Source organism: Ailuropoda melanoleuca, chromosome 11 (assembly GCF_002007445.2).
Source record: "Ailuropoda melanoleuca isolate Jingjing chromosome 11, ASM200744v2, whole genome shotgun sequence".
In the NCBI taxonomy this organism is placed as follows: domain Eukaryota; kingdom Metazoa; phylum Chordata; class Mammalia; order Carnivora; family Ursidae; genus Ailuropoda; species Ailuropoda melanoleuca.
In genome coordinates, this window is record NC_048228.1 from 57,203,347 (window position 1) to 57,229,892 (window position 26,546).

The 26,546-nt window shown below is 36.4% G+C and overlaps 1 protein-coding gene across 1 annotated transcript in view; it reads left to right on the forward strand.

Moving 5' to 3' along the window:
* LOC100484715 (transmembrane protease serine 11C-like) overlaps window positions 1-26,546 on the forward strand; it is a 64,485-nt gene that overhangs the window by 21,259 nt on the left and 16,680 nt on the right. The window contains 3 exon segments of the mRNA XM_034671698.1: window positions 3,493-3,611; window positions 15,853-15,920; window positions 20,187-20,350. Of these exon segments, the coding sequence (XP_034527589.1) occupies window positions 3,493-3,611; window positions 15,853-15,920; window positions 20,187-20,350 (351 nt within the window).

A 26,546-nucleotide genomic window follows, 5' to 3' on the forward strand; every position in this document is an offset into this window, starting at 1 on the left:
ACTACCAAACTCATTCTATGAGGCCAGTATTACCTTGATTCCCAAACCAGGCAAAGACCCCATCAAAAAGGGTAATTACGGACTGATTTCCCTGATGAATATGGACGCCAAAATTCTCAACAAGATCCTAGCTAATAGGATCCAACAGTACATTAAAAGGATTATCCATCAAGACCAANAAGACCAAGTGGGATTCGTCCCTGGGATGCAAGGGTGGTTCAATATTTGCAAATCGATCAGCGTGATAGATCATATCAACAAGAAAAGAGTCAAGAACAATATGATCCTCTTGATTGATGCAGAAAAAGCACTCGACAAAATACAGCATCCTTTCCTGATTAAAACCCTTCAGATTGTAGGGATAGAGGGTACTTTCATCAATTTCATAAAAACCATCTATGAAAAGCCTACAGCGAATATCATTCTTAATGGGGAAATGCTGAAAGCCTTTCCCTTAAGATCAGGAACACGACAAGGATGCCCACTCTCGCCATTATTATTCAACATAGTNGCCATTATTATTCAACATAGTCCTAGAAGTCCTTGCAACAGCAATCAGACAACAAAAAGGGATAAAACGTATCCAAATTGGCAAAAAAGAAGTCAAACTGTCTCTCTTCACAGATGACATGATACTCTATATAGAAAACCCAAAAGACTTCACCCCCAAACTACTAGAACTTATAGAATAATTCAGTAATGTGGTTGGATACAAAATCAATGCTCAGAAATCAGTTGCATTTTATACACGAACAATGAGACTGAAGAAAGAGAAATTAGGGAATCCATTCCATTTACAATAGCACCAAAAATCATACGTTATCTCGGAATTAACTTAACCAGAGACGTAAAGGATCTATATTCTAGAAACTACAAATCACTCTTGAAAGACATTGAAGAAGACACAAAAAGATGGAAAAATATTCCATGCTCATGGATTGGAAAAATAAACATAGTTAAAATGTCTATGCTACCCAGAGCAATCTACACTTTCAATGCCATCCCAATCAAAATACCAATGACATTTTTCAAAGAACTGGAACAAAGAGCCCTTAAATTTGTGTGAAAAGAAAAAAACCTAAATCTCCAAGGAACTGTTGAAAAGAAAAACAAAGCTGGGGGCATCACGTTGCCAGATTTCAAGCTATACTACAAAGCTGTAATCACAAAGACAGCATGGTACTGGCCCAAAACAGACACAGAGACCAATGGAACAGAAGGAGAAGAACTAATTTTTTATTACGATAGTCTGCAAGTTCCTATGAATGCCATCAAAACCCAATTTACCACTATACCTTCTTTTTTAAGTTTTTATTTAAATTCCAGTTAGTTTACGTACAGTGTTGTTTACTTTTGTGCTCATCACAAGTGAGTTCCTTAATCCCCATCATCTATTTAACCAATCCCCCCACCCACCTCCCATCTAGTAACCATCAGTTCTCTACAGTTAAGAGTCTGTTTCTTGGTTTGCCTTTTCTCTCTTTTTTCCTTTGCTCATTTGTTTTCTTTCCTAAATTCTATGAATGAGTGAAATCACACAGCATTTGTTTATCTCTGACTGCCTAATTTCACTCAGAATAATACTCTCTAGTTCCATCCATGTCACTGAAAATGGCAAGATTTCACTTTTTATGGAATATTAATTCCATTGTAAGTATATACATCTTTATCCATTCATCAGTCAATAGACCACTGTACGTTCTAATTAAGGGTTTGGTGCTCTCGTAGAATAACAGTTAGACACAGGCTTTCCTCTTTAGTGTTTGAAATTCATTTAGTATTCCAAGAAGTTAATATAACCCAATACTGCCTCAATGTCCTAGATTCTCAACCCTGAATATTCTAATAGAAAAATAAGAAGCCATGGAATATTTATGAATAAAAATATATAACAACAAAAATACTATGTTCCTTTGGAATTTTCTTTTTCAGGTTTATTAAGACATAATTGACATGTAACATTGTGTAACTGAAGATGTACAATGAATTGATTTGATACACTTATATCACAAAATTATTATCTCCATACACATATATTATTTCACATGTTTCATTTAGTGTATAGAACAAGCGTTTTTTGTGTATTGATTTTGTATTCTCAATTTTACTGAACTTGATTAGTTCTAACAGTTTTTTGCTGGGATCTATAGGATTTTCTCTATATAAGAGCACATCATCTGCAAATAATAACAATTTTACTTCTTCCTTTCCAATCTGTATGCCTTTTATTTCTTTCTTTTGCCTGATTGCTCTGGCTGTGACTTCTAGTACTATGTTGAATAGGAGTGATGAGAGCAGGCATCCTTGTCTTATTCCTGACCTTAGAAGAAAAGCTTTTAATCTTTCACCATTAGGTATGATGTTGGCTATAATTTGTCATATATGGCTTTTATTATGTTGAGTTATGTTTCTTCTAGACCCTGTGTGTTGAATATCTTTATGACATGAAAGAATGTTGTATTTTGTCAATTTTTTTTGCATCTATCAGAGTATATGATTTTCTTTTTCTATTCATGTGGTGTATCACATTTCCTGATTTGTGTATATTGAACTATCCTAGCATCCCAAGGATAAATCCCACTTGGTCATGGTGTATTATCTTTTCAATATGCTGTTAAATTCAGTTTGCTAGTATTTTGTTGAGGATTTTTGCACCTATATTCATCAGTGATATTGGTCTGTAGTCTTCTTTTCATGTAGTGTCCTTACCTGGCTTTGGTATCAGAATAATGTTGGCTTCACAGAATGAAATTGGAAGTATTCCCTCTTCTTCAATTTTTTGGAAGAGTTTGAGCGTGTGCTCTCTCTCTCTTTCTCTTTCTCTCTCTCCCACTTTCCCTCTCTCTCTCTCTCCTCTCATTGTGCCCTCCTGGTCTCTGGAATGGAGACGGACAACAGGATCTGAGAAAATTCATTTAGTATTTCCACTATATTTGATGTATTGAAATATTACAGTCCAGCTACACACTCAACTTTTCCCTTTGCTTTACTTTTCTACATCTTTAAGATTTATCTTTTAATTTTATTTACTTAATTTGCAGTACTTACAAGTCATGACTCATTTTACTTTCTCTTTTATTCACTTTCACTTTCTAGGTGCCTCATAAATGATAAAACCTAGGATTCCACTGATTTTCCTAAATGTAATCTGTGATGATCACAAAAACTAAGATAATTATCTATGCTTTAATATAATTTCTCATGTAACATGTCTGTCTTCAGATGGCCCAAATTTGAAAGCTGGCACATTAAAATTTTACTTTAAAAATTCTGATTACACCTTTGGATAGGGTTATAATTTAATAAACATTGCTCTGTCAAAGTTATTTTAACAATCACTAGGAATCAAGATGATTGAAATGTTGAGTTTTTAATCAGAATTTATATTTCACTGCAATTTTATCAGAATATATTCTACATGATCCTCTTAAGAATGAAAATAATTACAAAATGAATGAAGTGAGAACTATTTTTCTTTTCTCTCCTTTCCAGAGAAGACACCTTTCTACCATCACATCAGCTTTAAAGTCAATAACATTGACTATGACAGCAAGTTTGAAAAGCCATATTCATAAGAATATATGGATCTAAACAAAAAGGTAGTGTCTTTGGTAAGTTGAAATTTCTTTGTGTGCTTGCCCTTTTAAATGTTATGCTCCTAGCTGTGCCAGAAATCTAACAATCACCTTTCAAGTTGGAAATGATTGATAATTTCACACTATTTTTTTGCCACTATCTTAGTTCTAGATTAAGATAATCAGCCCTTTCAGAAAGTCATTTAGAAAACGTGTACAGAGAAAAAAATGTAAGAGGGACGTACTTAGAGAACACCAAAGAGATGCCTGACACATGAAAGACAGCCCATGAATATTTCTAATGTATTAATAAATTAAATGTATAAAATATATCCTGCTCCAAGATACCTGACCAAAAAGTCATGCTGTTTCTGTTCCTAAACTAATGAGTTGTTTGAGGAAGAAGAATGTCCAATGTAGAAGAGAACATATAGCCCAGAATAAAGATCTTGTATCTCCTCAGTGTAGAGTAAAAGTTTTTAAATGTCTACTTAACAGTGTGCTTTAATAACATTTAGCAGACGAAAAACCTAATGAAAAGTCTTGACTGCCCTTTGAACATAAGCTTTCTTTATCACAGATACACTCTAATTAACCCAAGTAATTCACAGAAAGGCTATCATATGATCTCACTGATATGTGGAATTTAAGAAACTAAACAGAGGATCATAGGGGAAGAGAGGAAAAAATAAAACAAGAGGAAACCAGAGATAGAGAAAAACCATAAAAGACTCTTAATCATAAGAAACAAACTGAAAGTTGCTGTAGGGGAGGCAGGTGGGGGATGGGGTAACTGGGTGATGGATATTAAGGAGGGCATGTGATGTAATGAGCACTTGGCATTATGTAAGACTGATGAATCACAAGCCTGTACCTCTGAAACCAATAATACATTATATGTTGATGATCAACTCTAAAAAGAAGAAAGTGGATAAAAGAGATGCTGCTTTCCTATGAATGGCAGTTTTTTAACCACAGAGCTAGGCCTTCATAGGGAATATTTTTATGTTTTAGATACATGGTTTTCTAGTGGGCATCTTAAGAAGAAATCTTTATGTCATTTCTCATTTTTTGTAGCTCTCCAGCAGGATGCCCAGTTACAGTGGTTGGAAATTCTAAAAATTCAAGTGAGGTGGTACCTTAACAATAATAATTAGCTTTGTTAATGGTCAGTACTGGCCTAAGTACTTTATGTATTATTTCCTTTAATCCTCACAAAATTCCCATTTTCCATAGGAGGAAACTGAGGCATTAAAAGGTTAACTTACTCAGGGTCACACTGAAAGTATCTTCCACTTTCTTTATGATTTTTGGCCTGTAATTAAAGAGCATGCAAATATAAAATCTTGAGCATGTTTCAGATTACATCAATTTCACATGGTCAGTCAAATATTCAAAAATGTTTAAACAAACTCTATGTGGTTTTCACATATAATGCACTGGATTATAGATGACCAAAATGATATCTAATATGTGTAGGGTACCAAAATTACCCATACAAAACAGGCTGGTCGAGCCCATACATCAAACCATTTACTGTAGTGGCATCTTTGGTTACTACATAATTAGGGCATCTGTCAAATAAATTTTCCACCAAGTTAATCTGAACCTGGTAGAGGCATATGCACCTTTATGCATATTCTCTCTTTGGGGCAGTCTTTCAAATGGCAGGTTATCTGTAGAATTCATCAGGATTAGAAATATGTAATTTTCAAAAGGTAATAAAATGAAGGATAACATTCAGGACTCCTGTTCCATCTAATATAGGTTAACAATATTTTAGCTTGAGTAAAAATTGTGTTAGTGTTCATTCAGTCTTATGTCCCTCAAAACATATCAGAAAACTAAAGCACCAGCAGTGGTCCTAAATTCCATATTACTATACTCTCTAATCTAAGCTATTTTTTTTAAGATTTTATTTTTTTATTTGACAGAGAGAGTACAAGTAGGCAGAGCACCATGCAGAGGGAGAGGGAGAAGCAGGCTCCCTGCTGAGCAGAGAGCCCAATGTGGGGCTCAATCCCAGGAGGCTGGGATCATGACCTGAGCAGAAGGCAGACACTTAACTGACTGAGCCACTCTCTAATCTAGGCTATTTTTAAAACAAAATAATATCTGATGTATTAAATGGAAATCATTGTACATTAAGTTTTCACCCATGGAGAATTTAAGATGCAAATTTTATCAAAAAATGTAACCAACATTACAGAGCTTTTATTCATATCTCAAATGATATAAAGATAACTAACAAATAACTAGTTCTGAAATTCTTGCTCAAGACCCTGCCCAATAATCCTAAGTGGGTTTCTGAAATTTCCCATTTGATTTCTGGTCAAATATCTGACATCCTTTTTCCTATAGAGACTGAACTTGTAAATAGGAATTACATGAGTGTTACTGGAACAATTTCCACAACTTCACCTTATAGCTTCTTGGAACACCTAAGGCTAAATTTATTCAGTTTAAGGATGGCAGGCTTTGGTATTATCTAAGGTATGTGTTGATCTTTTGAGCTATTGTGAGGTTTGGGAAGATGAAGATAATCACAAAAAGGGTGAATAATTAAGCACATTAGAACAAACTATTAAGAGCTAGTCTTTGGATAAAAAACAAACAAAAATTAAAAGCATTGCAAGTTTAGTTATATTTTGATTGGAAACAGTGCCATAGCAGGTGTCTGAGTTCATACCGAAGCCAATTTAAAAAGAGTTTAGCAGTCATCATTTGTGGTCCTCAGTCTAGTCTCCTCAGTTTCCATTCATTACATTCCCATTCTCCTCTCACCTAGTCATTATATCTTAAAGTCAATTTCCATACTTTAATTATCTAATCATTCACCACATTTTAATAATTATTCTTTTAAAGTGGTTTAGCCTGACTTCCAAGGCAAGATTGCTGATCCCTCATTCTCTCCTCAAATCTCACTGAAATGGTGGAAGGAAAATGAAAACAACCCAATGTGTCTTACGATGACAGAAATGTTGCCATCAGGGGCGCCTGGGTGGCATAGCGGTTAAGCGTCTGCCTTCGGCTTCAGGGCGTGATCCCGGCGTTATGGGATCGAGCCCCACATCAGGCTCCTCTGCTATGAGCCTGCTTCTTCCTCTCCCACTCCCCCTGCTTGTGTTCCCTCTCTCGGGCTGTCTCTATCTCTGTCAAATAAATAAATAAAATCTTTAAAAAAAAAAAAAAAGAAATGTTGCCATCAAAACACTAAAAGAGTGAAAAGTTTCTGGAAGATATAAATTGAGCTCTCCTTAAGAGTAAAATTTCAGCAGTACAGTTGCTGACAAATGCACAACCCCCTGGAGATAAAATATGGGCCTCCAAAAAAAAGTGGGTCTTCCCAACAAAACCTTGGAATGAATCCAAGATCCAAGACAGTAAAAATTATAAAAGAAAGCTGAGTAGAAAATTAGTTAATTAATTTAAGGAAATATGATGTTATAAATTAATTAAAGGACTGAATCAAGCATTCTCCTTGAAGTCCATACTAATTCATTTAGAAAAAGAAAAAGAAGTGATATGTGTGTATTGAAAAGAATGGGGGGGAGAACCAAACCATAAGAGACTCTTAACTGTAGGAAACAGACTGAGGGTTGCTGAAGGGGAAGTGGGTAGGTAGATGGGGTAATTGGGTGATGGGCGTTAAGGAGGGCACTTGATAGAATGAGCACTGGTGTTATATGCAACTGATGAATCACTAAATTCTACCCCTGAAACAAATACAGAATATGTTAACGAAATTGAATTTAAATTAAAAAAAATTTTTTAAGCTAATGGGGGGGAAGTCATTATTTACAGACCATTTTACTATATACTTAAAATATTCAAGAGACTCAATTGAAAAATAATTGAGTTTTGTAAAGTGGCCAAATACTAGACTAGTACATAAAAAGTAATAGTTTTCTTAATCACCAATAATAAAATATAAAAGTTGTTATTTTTAAATGCCATTTAATAACAACAAAAAGTATAAAATACACATAAATAAAACTAACACAAATTGCATAAAATCTATACAAATAGAACTATGAAATCTTGGGGCGCCTGGGTGGCACAGCGGTTAAGCGTCTGCCTTCGGCTCAGGGCGTGATCCCAGCGTTATGGGATCGAGCCCCACATCAGGCTCCTCTGCTATGAGCCTGCTTCTTCCTCTCCCACTCCCCCTGCTTGTGTTCCCTCTCTCACTGGCTGTCTCTATCGCTGTCAAATAAATAAATAAATAAAATCTTTAAAAAAAAAACTATAAAATCTTACTAAAGAGCATAAAAAAATAAAAAGGGAGAAAAAACATGCTCCTGAAAGGAAAGACTAATTATTTTAATTGTATTGATCCTAGCCAAATTATTCTGTAAATTCAGTACAATCATTTAATTTATAATAACAATGTTATTTCAAATTCAATAGTTTTGAGACAATCAACTAGCCATCTGAAAAATATAGGAAGTAATGTTACTTGTATTCCTGGAATAATCCTCATTAAGTAGTTAGCTTGTGCAAGGTTCTATTTACTTAATTTATTTATTTTATTTTTAAAGTTTTTATTTTATTGAAGCCATCTCTACACCCAATGTGGGGCTCAAACTCACAACCCTGAGATCAAGAGTCACATGCTCTTCTGACTGAGTCAGCCAGGCGCCCCTATTTACTTATTTAAATAATAGGACTGGATTAGACTATTTTAAGTTCACTTATAGATTTAAAATTCCATGAATCTGTGGATTTATCAGTATCAATTCTAGAATGCTATGTATGATCTAACCATTCCAACCCGGCATGTCTCCTCTCTCTGAACCCCTGCAGAAACCAGTCTGCAGCACTAATTTTGTCACTTACTATGTCTTTTCTTTGTAGCTTCAGGTATACCTCTTGCCCCAATTATGTCTTCAAGGACAGAGGCCAGTGAGTGCTGAGTGTATTCAAATAATATTTTGGGGGGAAAAAAGGAAAAAAAGACAAAAGCTAGGGAGAAGGGGGTTAAGAAAGAGAGGAAAAACAATGAGCAGCTTATAGAGAAAAAGGTAGATTAATGAATCACCAGAAATATTTCTGCAACCTAAGACAGTTAGCAACACTTAAATTATTCTGAGCGTATAAGTAGCTATATTATTCTCTTTTCATAGGATTCTCTTTTCCACGGGAAAAAAAAAAGATACTATAATACTTTGCTCTCCTAGCATGCACTACAGTATTTCAGTCATTTCTTCAAAGATATAAGTAGCTAGCTCACACACCATCATCTTCTTTTTTTTTTTAAAGACTTTATTTATTTATTTGACAGAGATAGAAACAGCTAGGGAGAGAGGGAACACAAGCAGGGGGAGTGGGAGAGGAAGAAGCAGGTTCATAGCAGAGGAGCCTGATGTGGGGCTCGATCCCATAACGCCGGGATCACGCCCTGAGCCGAAAGCAAACGCCTAACCGCTGTGCCATCCAGGCGCCCCACACACCATCATCTTCTAAAAACGTTGCTCTTGGCTCTAATGTTTTCCTCCAGCATCATTTCCCAGCTCCCCTTCCCAGTAAAATATTGCTGCAAAAGTTAGATATGCTTGCTATTTCTACCGCTTCACCACTAGTTCTCACTTTAACACAGTCCAGCTGGAGTTTCTTTCTCTCCACCCCATTAAACTATTCAAGTAGAGGTCACCAATCCGACGGTCACTCCCTCCTTGAACTTCTCATTGTTACTTTCTTCTCTCCTCAAACCTCTTCTTTCTGGTTTTTAAGACACCTCCCTCTCCGCATTTCCTTCTTCTTCATTAGCTGCTTTTCCCGGTTGCCTTTCCTGGTTCCTTAGAATATGCGTGTCTCTGAATACAGTGGTCCCCACTGCACTGTCCACAGTCTCCCCCCTTCTCCATCTTTCCCATTCCTTTTATCCTCTCCTCTCTTGTCGATCTATACTTCCTCTAACTTCCTCATCCAGACTTCCTGTGTAAAAGCCATCTACATTGGTGACCCCAAAAAGAGAACTTTTGATCTTCCCCCCAAACCTATTTCTCCCCCCATTTTACCCTTCTCGGGAAAGAACATCAAAATCAATCCACTTGCTCAACCTAACACAGGAATACTCCCAACCAACAAATCAGCACATTCTGGTGACTCTACCACCAGAAAAAAACTTGATTGCAGCCCTTGTCATTTCTTGCCTCCTAACTGTTTCTTCACCTAATCTCCCTATAATGTTTTCCACACTTAGCTAAAGTGATTTTTTTTAATTTTATTTTATTATATTATGTTAATCACCATACAGTACATCCCCAGATTCCGATGTAAAGTTTGATGCTTCATTAGTTGCGTATAACACCCAGTGCACCATGCAATACGTGCCCTCCTTACTACCCATCACCAGTCTATCCCATTCCCCCACCCCCTCCCCTCTGAAGTCTTCAGTTTGTTTCTCATAGTCCATAGTCTCTCATGTTTCATTCCCCCTTCTGATTACCCCCCTTTTCTTTATCCCTTTCTTCCCCTACCGATCCTCCTAGTTCTTATGTTCCATAGATGAGAGAAATCATATGATAATTGTCTTTCTCTGCTTGACTTATTTCACTTAGCATTATCTCCTCCAGTGCCGTCCATGTTGCAGCAAATGTTGAGAATTCGTTCTTTCTGATAGCTGAGTAATATTCCATTGTATATATGGACCACAGCTTCTTAATCCAGTCATCTGTTGAAGGGCATCTCGGCTCCTTCCATGATTTGGCTATTGTGGACAATGCAGCTATGAACATTGGGGTGCATATGGCCCTTCTCTTTACTACGTCTGTATCTTTGGGGTAAACACCCAGTAGTGCAATGGCTGGGTCATAGGGTAGTTCAATTTTTAACTTTTTAAGGGACCTCCACACTGTTTTCCAGAGTGGCTGTACCAACTTGCATTCCCACCAACAATGTAGGAGGGATCCCCTTTCTCCACATCCTCTCCAACAATTGTTGTTTCTTGCCTTGTCTATCTTTGCCATTCTAACTGGCGTAAGGTGGTATCTCAGTGTGGTTTTGATTTGAATTTCCCTGATGGCTAATGATTTTGAACATTTTTTCATGTGTCTGTTAGCCATTTGTATGTCTTCATTGGAAAAGTGTCTGTTCATATCTTCTGCCCATTTTATGATTTGTTTATTTGTTTCTCGTGTATTGAGTTTGAGAAGTTCTTTGTAGATCTTGGATACCAGTCCTTTATCTGTGGTGTCCTTTGCAAATATATTCTCCCATTCCGTGGGCTGTCTCTTAGTTTTTTTGACTGTTTCCTTGGCTGTGCAGAAGCTCTTTATCCTGATAAAGTCCCATAAGTTCATTTTATCTTTTATTTCTCTTGCCTTTGGAGATGTGTCGTGAAAAAGGTTGCTCTGGCCGATGTCATAGAAGTTGTTGCCTATGTTCTCCTCTAGAATTTTGATGGATTCCTGTCTCACATTGAGGTCTTTCATCCATTTGGAGTTTATTTTTGTGTATGGTGTGAGAGAGTGGTCAAGTTTCATTCTTTTGCATGTAGCTGTCCAATTTTCCCAGCACCATTTATTGAAGAGACTGTCTTTTTTCCACCGGATGTTTTTTCCTGCTTTATCAAAGATTAGTTGCCCAAAGAGCCGAGGGTCCATTTCTGGGTTCTCTATTCTGTTCCATTGGTCGATGTGTCTGTTTTTGTGCCAGTACCATGCTGTCTTTGTGATCACAGCTTTGTAGTACAGCTCGAAATCCGGCATTGTGATGCCCCCAGCTTTGTTTTTCCTTTTCAACAGTTCCTTGGAGATTCGGGGCCTTTTCTGGTTCCATACAAATTTAAGGACTATTTGTTCCAGTTCTTTGAAAAATGTCCTCGGTATTTTGATCGGGATAGCATTGAAAGTGTAGATTGCTCTGGGTAGTATGGACATTTTAACTATGTTAATTCTTCCAATCCATGAGCATGGAATATTTTTCCATCTTTTTATGTCTTCCTCAATATCTTTCAAAAGTGATCTATAGTTTCTAGGATATAGGTCCTTTACGTCTCTGGTTAAGTTAATTCCAAGGTAACGTATGGTTTTTGGTGTTATTGTAAATGGGATGGATTCCCTAATTTCTCTTTCTTCAGTCTCGTTATTCGTGTATAGAAATGCAACTGATTTCTGGGCATTGATTTTGTATCCTGCCACCTTACTGAATTGTTCTATAACTTCTAATAGTTTGGGAGTGGATTCCTTTGGGTTTTCCATATAGAGTATCATGTCATCTGCAAAGAGAGACAGTTTGACTTCTTCTTTGCCGATTTGGATACCTTTGATCCCTTTTTGTCTTCTGATTGCTGTTGCAAGGACTTCTAGTACTATGTTGAATAATAGTGGCGAGAGTGGGCATCCTTGTCGTGTTCCTGATCTTAAGGGAAAGGCTTCCAGCTTTTCCCCATTGAGAATAATGCTTGCAGTAGGCTTTTCATAGATGGCTTTTATGAGATTGAGAAATGTACCCTCTATTCCTACACTCTGAAGGGTTTTAATCAGGAAAGGATGCTGTATTTTGTCAAATGCTTTTTCTGCATCAATTGAGAGGATCATATGGTTCTTGAGTCTTTTCTTGTTGATATGATGTATCACATTGATTGATTTGCGAGTGTTGAACCATGCTTGCATCCCAGGTATGAATCCCACTTGGTCATGATGGATAATCCTTTTAATGTACTGTTGGATTCTATTAGCAAGGATCTTGTTGAGGATTTTGGCATTCATATTCATTAGAGAAATTGGTCTGTAATTCTCCTTTTTGAGGGGGTCTTTGCCTGGTTTGGGGATCAAGGTAAAAGTGATTTTTTAAAAATGAAAATCAATCACATTATTTACCACCTTAAAAACTTTCCAAAAACCTTCAAGTTCACACATATTTATGTAAGGATATAAACATAGCAAAGAAATAGAAAATACAAAACTTACATAAATGAATAAATAGAATCAAAACACATAAAAAGAATTTAAGTACAGGATTTTTTTTTCTGCTTTCCCCCCACTCCTCCCTCTCCCTCTAAACATACCCCAAACTCTACCTCAAAATAATTCATATGAACAAAATAGCACGTATCCTTTCTTATATTCCTCCTTGATTATATTGGCATATATAGAAAAACAAAAGACATAAGGGTGCTTGTCATTATTTTACCAAAATGAGTTCATACTCTACACAATTTTATAAAACTTGTTTGCTTTTCTCAGCAGTATCTCACTGAAATTCCTCCAAGCCAGTGTAAAGGTGTAATGTATTCTTGTCAACAAATGCATACTATTCTTTAGTATAGATGTGGCACAATATACTCCACCCTTCCCCTACTTACAGGCATTGATTTTGTTTCCAGGTTCTGACTAATATGACCAGCACTGCGAAACAAATCCTCTTATGTGCAACCTTATATTTACACATATTTGATAGGTGTACAGACTAAGATTTCTTCATCAAATGAGTATTTTAAGAAATGTTGCCAGGTTGCTTTCCAAAGGGTTGAAATAATTCACACTTCCACCAGTCGCGTATCTGAGTACTCCCCATCTCCACCAGCAACAGGGACAGATACACTTGTTACTTTGTACTAATTTGATAAATGTATACCACTGTTACTTTAATTTGAATTTCCCTGACTAGTAGTAAGGTTGAGAATCTATTTATCTGCACGGTGGCCATTTGGACTTGTTCATGTGTGAATTTCCCATTCACATCCTTTGCCCCATTTTTCTAGTAGGTTGTTTGTCTTATCCTTGCCAATTTGTAAAAATCTCTGTAAATTACAGATGCTAATACTTTCTATTTGCATGAAAATATCTTTCCGAATGTACTTTTTACATCTCACTATTTAGGTGGCCTTAAGTCTACTTTATTATTTTTTTCATTTCAAACATTAAGCTTTATTTTTTTACTTTTTAATGAAATTATACGCCTACTATATAAATACTGTATCCCGATTTTTTAAATTTTTTTTTCAAAGTTTCATTTAAATTCTAGTTAGTTAACATAAAGTGTAATAATGGTTTCAGGAGTAGAATTTAGTGATTCATCACTTACATATAACAACCAGTGCTCAACACAACAAGTGCCCTCTTTAATACCGATCACCCAATTTAGCCCACACCACACTCCCCTTCCCTCCATCAACCCTCAGATGTGTTCTCTATAATTAAAAGTCTCTTATGGTTTGCTTCCCTCTTTTTTCCCCTATGTTCATCTATTTTGTTTCTTAAATTCCACATATGAGTGAAATCATATGTTATTTGTCTTTCTCTGACTGACTTATTTCACTTAGCTTAATGCACTCTAGCTCCATCCACATTGTTGTAAATAGCAAGATTTCATTCTTTTCAATGGCTAAGTGATATTCCATTGTGTATATATATATATACACACACACCACATCTTCTCTATCCATTCATCAGTTGATGTACACTTGCGCTATTTCCACAATTTGGCTATTGTTGATAATGCTGCTTTAAACATCAGGGTGCATGCGCCCCTTCGAATCAGTATTTTTTATTTTCTAAATTTTCTGTCTTGATTCAAATGGTTTACGCAGTCCAAAAAGGTGTATTTGGTTTCCTAGGAAGTTTTTACTGCCCACTTTTAAGTCTCTATCCGTATGGAAGTAGTTTTAGTTTACGGTGGGAGTCCAGATTTCTTTCCGGTATAGATAGCCAGTTTAGCTGATACTACTTATTAAATAATCCAGCCTATCCCAATGATTAAAATGCCATCCTTGTTATCTCCTAAATGTCCATATATTCTAGGATATATTTTTGGATTCCATTATTGGGTTCCACATTAATGGGATAGTATTTCCTTCCCATAGCTTCACCTCCAACAGTCTTTTATCCCTTTATTTACAAGTATGAACCTTTTAAATAATAGAAAAAGAGATTTTGATTTTGAAAGCAATCTGATAGATTCTTTAATGACAAAATTTTACCTATTCCCATCAATTGTAACAAGTAGTTTACTTGATTTTAATTTTCCGGTATCCTTTAAGTAAATTCTCTACTGTACTTTTTTACTTTCTTTTCCTCAATTGTGACTGGTTTAAATAGTTTTTCATTGTATTTTTTTTCTTCTTGGAAATTTCAATATACTTAGTTAATAGTTAACTTATTTTTCCTGGAACTGAAATTTGGATGCATATATTTTTCCACTAGTATTACAGAAATTATTAGCCCCATCAAATGTTATTTCTCTTACCTAAGCCCAAACCTTGGAAGAGGCTTTCAACTACTTTCACTTTTGTCCTCTCCTCGCTTCCCATTCTTTACTCTTAAAAAGGCTTTTTACACTTCTATTTCCCCTCCCCCTATACCTAGTGATTAGGTTTCATTGAGATAGTATCTGACGCTCTAAACTATTACTGGGATGNTAGGTTTCATTGAGATAGTATCTGACGCTCTAAACTATTACTGGGATGTTTCTTAGAATACATTTCTTATTTCTTCCATTGCAAGCATTGAAATTACACAGTGAAATAAGTCAAGCAGAGAAAGACAATTATCATATGGTTTCACTCATATGTGGAACATAAGGAATAGCATGGAGGATATTAGGAGAAGGAAGGGAAAACTGAACGGGGGTAAATCAGATGGGGAGATGAACCATGAGAGACTTTGGACTCCGGGAAACAAACTGAGGGTTTTGGGGGCAGGGGGTGGATGAGTTAGCCCAGTATGGGTATTATGGAGGACAAGTATTGCAATGAGCACTGGGTGTTATTTGCAAACATTGAATCATGGAAGACTACATCAAAAATGAATGAAGTACTATATGGTGACTAACATAAAATAATAATAAAAATAAAGAGAGAAAGAAATTATACATTAATTGCATTGAACACACACCCTCAGATTTCATTGTTCACCACTATTGCCTCTCCTCATCTTTTCTTCTATTGAGATCTCATTTGTGATTTTTATCTTGCTTTACTAGAGTCCTTAGTCCTATATTTTTCTCAGTTGGGATATGTGAATGAGGATCTTTAATTCAGAGCCATTTTCTCTCACTGTTTATTATTTTTTTCCCTCTCTTTCCTTTTCTCTTCTCATACCTCTATGTATTCAATGATATTAAGGATTTATTTAACTCCTGGAATGCAAGTAGTAGTAAAATAAAGCCAGTTTAGCTATTTAATGGTAACTGGTGAAGCTGAATGATGGGCACATGGGGTTCATTATACTCTTTCATTTGCTATTGTGTATGTTTGGAGTTCTCCACAATGAAAAATTAAAAGTTTTTTAAAAATAAAACTTAAGTTACTATTCATTTTACTTTTTAACAGATAAATGAAACATTTCATGGATCCAAACTGAGAAGACAGTATGTCAAATCTCACGTTGTCCAAGTAAGGTGTGTAAAACAGCCCAAGAAATCCTTCACCTTCATGCCTCATCTTCATTTGGTATAAATCGAAAGGTGGCAATAAATCTTAGCTTGAGGCTTGAAAACCACTAACATTTTCAAATGTGAAAAAAGGTATTCAAGATCTTTTGGAAAATTATTTAACCAGAACCAAGAATTCTGACTGATTAGGAGTTTCGGGTGAAGGTTGCATGGGTTTGTTTTTTATTTGAAGGCACAAGGTTAAAAAGCAAATCTAAAGTCAGGAGATGATTTCAGTAAAAGAAAAGAATGGATAAGTTAAGAGAGCACAGAATATCTGACCCAGTGGGCAAACTAATAGATAGCCAAATCTAGTTTAGAGTTGTGGATTAAATGTACAATTGGGGGGCGCCTGGGTGGCTCAGTCAGTTAAGCATCTGCCTTCAGCTCAGGTCATGATCCCAGAGTCCTGGGATGAAGCACACATCTGGCTCCCTGCTCAGCAGGGAGTCTAATTCTCCCTCTCTCTCTGCCCCTCCTCCCCCTGCTCATGCTCTCTTTCGCTCTGCTCTCTCTCTCAAATAAATAGATAAATTCTTTAAAAAATTAGAAAATAAAAAATATGTGTAAAAGGAAATATCATATAAAAGACACAATTCTTAATAAGTTGAAAAATAAAAAAAGATCTGACAATACAGGGCCCACATCCCCAGGTGGTAAAAGTACAGCCAAACTGAGGCTATGCAGTGGCAGTTCCCAACGCTCACATTACGTGTGCATATACACTTGCACCCAATCAGCTTCACTCTTTTCGTTTACCTTCCTGGTCTCTTTAGAAATCCCATTCTATAGCTATTGTCTAGCAGCAAAGATGTTTATACAAACACTGGTGAGGAACAGATAACCTGCAACGGATATGAAAAAATAGTAACCACAAGCACAAATAGAAAAGGTAATATGCTTTGGAATCTATCTCTCCCTAAAACTAGAACTTTTGCAGTATGATTTTCCTGTTTTTATTTTTAAATAATCCACGCTCTTAACCAGTAGCCCCTCAAAGCTTCCTTTATCTTAAGTCAATCTGATAACCACCCTGTATGGTATGTCCATATTAGTTTCTTATTTTATAGATGAGGATACTGAAACAAAGGTAGCTTAAGTGACTTGCCAAGGTCACACATTTAATAAATAATAAAGCTGTAGTTTTAACCCAACCAGTCATATTTAGATTACTGCATCAACTTCAGCTTTCACTCTTGCTCCATGACTGTTCTCCACACAGCAATCAAAGTGAACCAGAAGAGCACAGTATCCCCTATTTAATATCCTCTGACAGTCTCTTAAAAATGCCAAACTCCTTATAGAGTCCATATGAACTTACCTGATCTGGTCTCGCCTCTCTCCAACCATAAGGTTTTTATTTTTTATTTTTTTAAGATTTTATTTATTGGAGCAGCTGGGTGGCTCAGTCAGTTAAGCATCTGCCTTCGGCTTAGGTCATGATCCCAGGGTCCTGGAATCCAGCGCCACATCGAGCTCTCTGCTCAGTGGGGAACCTGCTTCTCCCTCTCCCTCTGTGCTCTCCCCCCTCGCTCTTTCTTTTTCTCTCAGAGAGAAAAAGCATGAGCCGGGGGAGGAGCAGAGGGAGAACCAAAGGGAGAGGGACAAGCAGACTCTGTGCTGAGCGCAGAGCCCCATGGCGAGGGTCAATCCCAGGACCCTGAGATGGTGACCTGAGCCAAAATCAAGAGTCAGACACTAAACCGACTGAGCCTCCCAGGCACCCCTGACCATAGAGTTTTTAAAGGCTGGGTTGACAGGGAGATCTTAGGTGTTCTGTATTTGCTAATTGGCTTTGCCCAAGAAAAAGTAAACTTCTCATATCTTCATGACAGGAGGTCGTTTTACAACCTATAGTAAGTAAAGAGCCTACCAAAGTTAGGCCTCCGCCTGTCTCACAGAATCTGTGAGATACAGGCTCTATCTCCTGTGAGGGTTACAAAGAGATGGCTTTCCGGTCCTTGAGAAAGACATTTCTGGGGTTGTTAAAGTGCAAGAGGCTTTTAAAAGATTTGCATACAGTTCAAAGAAGCAGCCGGGATTCCTGGGAGTGGCTCAGTCAGTTAAGCGGCTGCCTTTAGCTCAGGTCCTGATCCCAGAGTCCTGGGATCGAGTCGCACCTCGGGCTCAGCAGGAAGCCTGCTTTTCCCTCTGCTGTGCTCTCTCTCTCACTCTCTTTGACAATAAATAAAATCTCTCAAAAATAATAATAATAATTCAAAAAGAGGCAGAGAAAGAATTTACAACTTTTCTAAAGAAAATGCTCTATAAGGAAAGGGATATGGGAGCTAGAGTCAGGAAGAAAACATTTAATAAAACTGAGGGGAGTTTTAAGTATGTCTTGGTCAAGGCCTTTGTATTTGATGTTCCTTCTTTCTGGGACATCCGCCCCCCCCCCCCAGTTCTTCTCATGACTCACTCCTTCTTGTCATCAGGACCTCACTTCAAAGAGGCCTTCCCTGAAGCTGTCTATAATGTTCCCACCTCTATCCCTCAAGTCATTGCTGTCTTCACCATAGAGCACACCTTGAAGATTATTTTAATTTCTTCATTTTCTTATTTCTCCTGTTAGCATGAAAGCAGGCACCTTGTGGTATTATATGCTGATGGCTAATGTAGCTCTGGTACCTAGAACTTTGTCTCATATATTGCCTGGATTAATACACATTTGTTAAGTGAATGAATGAATGAATAAATAAATAAACTGAAACTTCAGGAATGAAAGGAAAACTGCCTATGGCAAAGAATTACAGACATTTGTCATATAAAGACTAAAGATAATTTTATGAGTCAGGAGAAGGTAACATTAAAATAACTTTTAGGTCATGTTTTCAGTAGAAAAGAGTATCATGACTCTGATGATGTCACATTAAGAATCCATACATCTGTATTTAGTTTAGTTTTAGATAATTATTCAACCCAGGAGAAAAATTCAGAGTGACATACATGGTTTGACAAAATCTTTAAAATAAACAGAGCAATATAATGTGTCCTTGTCTATTCCATGAGAAGTAAAGGGTTTATCTTTACAAATCACACAAGAAAAATTAGCATTGCACCTGCACAAAAGCAGAAGAGGTGGGAATACTTAATAAATTGACATGTAACTACTAAATGCTTACTACCGTACAGAGGAAATAAAAAGAATACATGTATAGTGCTCAAAGGAAGAGCATCTGGTGTACGTATATCCTAAAATAAAGTAATAAAGGGTGATATGGAACTTAGCTAATCCATTATTTAGAATTATCCTGGAAAAATATTATTGAAATAAAGCTTTACAATTAGAAAATCTTGGATCTTAGTCATGGTTTCTGTTTTTGTTCATGGGTACTATGAAGGTTTGCAAGTGGATGTTTTCAGGATCTCTCTTGAGTCACATACTCTGAGGTTGTGTGGATTTTCAAATGCATAAATGCAGAGAAATGCCTGGGAAGAGGGGAGGAAGCACAGAAACCTACTATACAGCAGACTAGACATACCCTTGAGTCAATAATAGCTACTCCCTTTTAACATTTCTGGCTTATACACTTGCATCTTCAAGTCAGAAGTCTAAGATGTTTGCTCTGTCAATGATTTCCAACAGATGAGAGAGAACTGGCCCACTCTTGCAAATGGTGCCTCCACCAAAACAAAAACAAAAAACAAAACCCAAGATAATAAATGATTCTTTCATCTCACCTGTCATGTTTCATTTTGTTATTTGTTATTGGCCCTATGTTCTGAAAGTCTATTGTGGATTTATTATGCATAGATATATTTGTATTACTATTAATAAAAATTTTCTTGTAAATTTATTATATATTTTGTTTTATTATAAATTTATCATAATAAATTTATTAATGAAATTTTAATAAAATTTTAATAAAATTTTTTGCATGGCACTGAGATTTACAAAATACCTCCAGATACATTAACTTACATGATGTGTACAATAACCCAGTAAATAATATTATCCCCCTTACAGAGATGAGGAAATTTGCTTAAGTACAGAGAATGCCAACGGCTTGCTGTAATCAAGGAGTTGGCAGATGGATACAAACACAGTTCCCCTGAGTCTCAATCACGCTCTCTTTACTGTTCACCGTGTCCATAAAGTACCATTTCCACTCCCTTGAGAGTGGAATGGCTTGCCAGGAGCTCTGCTTAATAAAATTGTAAAATGACTCCACCAAGAATGATCAAGTCTCCAGTAATAAAAGCATGATTTATTTGTCTGTTTCTGTTCTGCAGCCGAGCCCAAGGGGAAGTAATAATACATACTGTGCTGAAGTTTAAATCCTGTTTTAAAAATACTGCAGCAAAATTTCATGATAGGATTGAAACCACTTTATATCAGAAGCTAAAGGGCAAAACTGGGTCTTTATGTATAGATTCTTCTTCGTTTAAATTTTCAGGTAAGCCTTTTTATATACAGTATAAAGCGATTTTCATCTTTTAATTTTAATGTCGTGTTTTTTGTAAAAATGAAAACACTTCCTTCCCTAAATATAATTTTATATACAATGATTATTGCATTTAACCACTGTTAAAGTAATTAGGGTCCATGTTAACCAATTTCTTGATATAATTTCATTCTTGTATTCCTGGAATTAAACCTAACTTGATGATAGAGTTTTTTTTAAAAGTAGTCAGGGCCCCAAATAACATTTCTTTGCAAAACAAGGCAGCCATAAACTCTTTTGTTTTTTAAAGATTTTATTTATTTATTTGAGAGAGAAAATGAGAGAGAGAGCACGTGCACAAGTGTGGGGGGGGGTGTTGGACAGGCAGAGGGAGAAGCAGACTCCCCATTGAGCAGGGAGCCCAACCTCAGGAGCCCAGGATCATGACCTGAGCCAAAGGCAGATGCATAACCGGCTGAGCCACCCAGGGGCCCCATAAGGCAGCCATAAACTCTTAATGGCTTGTTCTGTGGGTTGTGATTTCTCCCTCAGTTCTTTTGGATATCTCAAGAATATAGACTCCTACATTCCAGAAATGAGTTTAAATCTCTTTAGCATCAAGTAAACTTCCTGATACGCCTTTAATGGACATTGCTTCTCCCACTCTTATGTACAATCTAATTCTTTTTTTAAATTTTTTTTTAATTCCAGTGTAGTTAACATACAGTGTTACATTAATTTCAGGTGTACAATTATACAATCTAATTCTTATTCTTGGTCTCCTAATAGTATTGTGAAAGACAGCTTCTAAAAGGTAGGGACAAATGTCCCTTCATTCCCAGGATAATGAGTGTCTCTTTGGTCTTGATAAAAGTACAGTCAATGCTTGGCACAGCTAAGCTCAGCTATCAATTCTCTGCAACCACAAGTCTGACCAAGGGCAGAAAAGTATCCTTGTCCCTACAGGAAGGACTAAAAGGATGAAATGTGTGTGGAAAAAAATAAATCGAGGCCAAGGGTTCATTTGCATAGAACATCAAAAGGATCAAAAAGCAAAACCCGAATGTGGATAAGAAACCATCATGTTGTTGAAATGTGACTCTCCTCAGGTTATTAGTTGATTTCTCCTAGAACCTTCCTTCTCAGCTTATCCTATGTGTGGTGACCTCGAAAGAACACAGAGAAATAAAGCAGGTCTGCAATTCATAGAGAATTTGCCACCAAAGATATATTTTTGAAAACCCATCTGCTAAAAACATGAACTTAAATGTAAAGAAACAGCATTACATTTCCAGTATTCCTCCATTTAAGAACATTATGTAGGATCTCAGGAAAACTGACTTTTTGAGGGTCTTTTCCAGATATACTATTTTTTTTTCAGTAATTCTATTTAATACAATGCCAGCCTACAACTTTATGAAGAACAGTGACTGTTAAGCCTAATACACTTAAGCACTGATGGTGCTTTGGTATTGTCTTAGCCTCTACTTGTTGCTTAGAAACCCCCTCTCCCTCTTACTTCATCCCTCATCTGAAGTTAGATGCCTTGTGAAACTGGGGGTTCATAAGTGCAGTACCAAAGCCAGCAGCCAACTGGGCCAGTTCTGCAAAACCGCAATGAAATCAACACAAAGATCACATTCAAGACAGCTCTTACTGAAAGCAATTATGTGTCTTCATTGGTCACCATGTAAATGGGTCTTTGGTTTAGGGATTTATGAAAAGCTTATTTAGATAGTCAAGGCTGCAGTCACAAGGTTGCTGCTATCTTATTCACAGCCCGACCTTATGCTCCCTGCTTAGTTCAGTTGCTTAGAGCCTGCTCCTGAGTATGTCAACATTGTTGAATTTCATTTTTATACAAGCTGCTTAACAAAGAGGACAAAGTTACTACTTCCTACTGCTGTGGCTTAGACATCACTGGCCAGTGTTACTAGTTAAAACAACTGGCTGAATACAGAACTAGTGTTCCTACATTATATGCCTAGAAAGAGAAGACATAGAATAGTGGTTAAAATCGTGGGACCAGCTGAGATTTGAATCCCAGGTCCTCTACATATCAGCTGTGTGACTTTGGAAATATTGCTTAACATTTCTGCACCTCAGTCTAAACATCTCATTATGGAAATGACGATAATAAAAAATATTGCATATGGCTGTTGTATTTCAAGGACCTCATGCACTTTAAAAAAAACAGGACTGGTGTAAAGTCAGTATCATTAATTGGTTTTTATCAGGAGGAAAAAAACACTCAAAATATATGTCCTATGGATTATATATTTGCACGTTAACTTTATATATATGTATATGTTATTCTTTTTATTAATAGGCCTGCCCATACCTTCCCCCCAAACTAAGGCTTCACTATGGTTGAGAGGTCAGAAACTGGAGGTTCCTAAGGGAGAATGACCACTCCCCTCAAAGCACTAGTGCAGTAGGGGCAACTCGATTGTCCCCACCCCTAAACACCCACCAAAGATAAATCACTTTATTTGAAAAAGCCTGAGCTTCTTCATCTTTATAAAGGAGATCATGATTCATACACTTCATAGTAGTTTCTTTTCTGAAAAAAAATGAACACACACATCTAAAGCCCTCAGTGCAATGTTTGACATAGAGCGAGTACTCACAAAATAGTAACCAAGAGAGATTTTCTTCTATGTATACACTTTGCAAGAGTATTCTCCCAGAGTTCATGGTTATTCTTCTGGTAACTGTTTTCTTGGATATTCACTGCACAGCAACTGAATCTTAGGGAACATTCCTATGTGCCTTTGATATATAGATCCAGAGCAGGGCAATAGCCCATGTAAAGAGATTTTACAAGCCCCAAAGATGAAGTAAATCAGTGGCAGTTGAACCAAGGGATAAAAATTATTGCTTTTGTAGAAATAAAAAGTTAATCAACTCAAGCATCCATTAATATTTCAGCACTTAATAATTATACCCCCCCAGGAAAACTGCTTTATATAATTCTCAGTTATAATACTAAATTACTATTGTCTTTATTTATTCATTTACCGAATAAATACTGACTACTGACTTTGGCCCAGGAAATCTGGATAAAATTCTACCTTACCATTTTTTGTTTATGCTAATATTAAATTCATTTTCTTTTCCTATGCACATACCAAATGATATAGGAATGATTATCTAAAAAAAGGTATTGGTTGATGATTTTTTTAGTAATTTGCCATGTATCATCATGACTAAAAGGCAAAATCTCACAGGATTTCCATTTAGAATTTTCTCTATATTCTCTATAACTGTCATGCATATTAAATTGTTTATTCCAGATCAGTGACAAAATCAAGAATGGTAAAAATGGGTTACTGATTTCTGGTCCAAATTAAATTCATGAAAGTACACTATTTATTGCACAGTGGACATTTGGAAGGCCTTCAGGTTGAAAAAGACCTTAGAGATCTCTGGTCTGGTTGCCTCACTCATAGGTAAAGAAGAGTCAGTGAAGGAAAATTCACTCTAAGTCATAAAATAAATAGTGGGCAAATCTAAGACTTTAGTCCATATCTTCTGATTCTAAGTGCACTGTGCATTCTTTCATGAATCAGTTTAGAACTGAGACCTGCACTAAAAATCTACTTAAGATGCAGGTTTAAAGATTCCAGTGGGGGGGAATAAAATTTGGCTTCTTTTTCTAAATCTGAAGTCAATCATTGCAAATCAAAATCTTTTAAACTCTGTCCTCAGTTTTAACATCAATGAAGAAAGCATGTAAATCCATATCTAACTTAAAGAATTGCTGAAAGGAGTTGAAATCAAATATTATGAAATATTAATTTTAATGACCAATTTTGAAGTACCTGTACAAACACTTTGCCAGGCACCATGAGGAAATCAAAAAGAAAAAGAATATTGTCCCTCTCAGCAAAAAGCCTATTAAATAAATAAATACATATACAAGTATATACACTTAAGCTTACACTGATTAGTGTGTATGAAAGGCGCAATCAGTATCACTATAACACAAATATATTTTAAGTTTATCCAGTATAAACTGTGTGATGTGGATTGGACCTAACACTGTCATCAGCTGGTAAAATCAAACAGTGACTGCAAGTTGCTAAATGAGAACAGCAGAAAACTGATTTTGTTAACACATGCCCAAAACCCCCGGCTTCTCAGTCCACTGGCCTCTAAACCCTTGTCCTCACTTTTGGCCAACAATCCCAGGAGAGGTCAGATTCCTTTGACACAGCTCTCAGAGAAGACGATTCCTTTCCTTCAGAACACTTTCCAGGTTTTAATTACATATTCACTAAAGTAATTATTTGATTACTGACCATCTCTTCCTTCATATAATCTCCATGAGAGCAGGGGCCATATCCTGGTTTTTTTCACCATTAAGTCTTCAAGCCTAGTGCAGGGCCTGGCATATAGCAGTAAAGGACTGTTGGGTGCATTAATGAATTCCATAATATCAAAGTTGCAACTGAAAACCAAAGTAGGAGAGAATATATACAGCCTTTCTCAACCGAGGTTCCACACAAGAATTAAGACCTAACAAAATGATGTGAGTGACTGTTTTCAGTTCTTTTAAGGATGATACATAGTACGATTACAGATTCATAAAAGAGAACTTCAGATAAAGAGGATTAAGAGTACACTACTCTTGATGGATACTGAGTAATGTATAGAATTGTTGAGTCATTATATTGTACACCATAAACAAATATAACAATGCTTGTTAATTATATTTCAGTAATAAAAGGGGGGAGTTCATTAATTTCATAAAAATGAAAGCCCCCTAGGGCATCAGAGCTTAATTCTCTTCTAAAATCCCAATTAAGGAGGGCTGATAGCAAGTGTAGTGCAAGTATACTACTAGTAGACATTGCCACTCCCAGATACAGGATGGAAAGAAGCTTCAATTATTAAGGCCCATGAACACAATGTTTAATTTAATTTCCCAGTCACTCCTGAGTTCCATGAAAAATGACATTCTATTACCTCGCAAGATACTAACAATCAGTATTTATGGAGTGCATTCTTTAGTTAGAGAGCCACATTTTTCCCCACCAATTCTAAACTCTCTCATAAGATAAATTCCTTAAACTAATACCATTGACTTCAATGGGAAAAATTTTTATGCATTTCCAAATCCCTGAATTTATGTCCTCTTATGATTAAACAATATCACATTCCTTTAAAATAGAGATGATGGGGTGCCTGGGTAGTTCAGCCCATTAAGCATCCGCCTTCAGCTCAGGTCACCATCTCTGGGTCCTGGGATGGAGCCCCGCGTTGGGCTCTCCATTCAGCAGGAGTCTGCTTCTCCCTCTGCCCCTCCCCCACAGCCCCCCACCCCCCACTTGTGCTCTCTCTCTCTCAAATAAATAAATAAAATCTTAAAAAAAATAGAAATGATAACCTCAAGAATTAAAATTGGTTAACATAATTTTCCTTTGTTACTTATTTTATAATATGATTACTTACATGATCTTGTTATTTTATAGTGTAACGACCAAAACAGAACATGCATATAATACTTGTTATGTAATTTAAATTTTAATGCACAAAAAAAGAACAAGTAGAACAATGCAAATGATAGCTCACCAAACAAGTTGACCTCATAGCATGATGCACTTGACCCTCACTGCCGTAAACTATCACACCAAGAGCTAAGACAAAAATGTAACACTACACTAGATGTACCAACACACAACTGCAAGGATGAGCGCGTCGTGGCTCTCCTAAAAGTTCTGAAATCAAAAATTCAAGTCATTCCTCGTAAAAATGAAAAAATGCCTCATAAGCTAAGTAACGGTTTTAAATGAAATGCCTTATGAAGTTGAATGCTCATAACTTTAATGAGCATATTTAAAAATAATAATAATTTCCTACACAAAGGTGCCTTGTACACAGTGGTACACTTTATCTACTGAATAGGTGTGAGACATACTTTAAATACTTATGCTAAATCATATGTGGTTAAAGTAAAAACTCAAATTATGTGGAAGTAAGAGAAAGAATAATAACATAGAACTTTATATACAAGGATGACAGTCCTGAGCCATTATTAAGGGTTTCATAAGAGCAAGAACGAAGCTCTGGCTTACCACTCATTTGGGAGCAGCTGGCCAAGACTGAGATATGGTTGATGATGTTAGTAGAACACATTTCTTTCATGTGGCTTGATCCTGAGATAATGCATAGCTTCATTTCTACCATGCTTTAAGGAACTGAA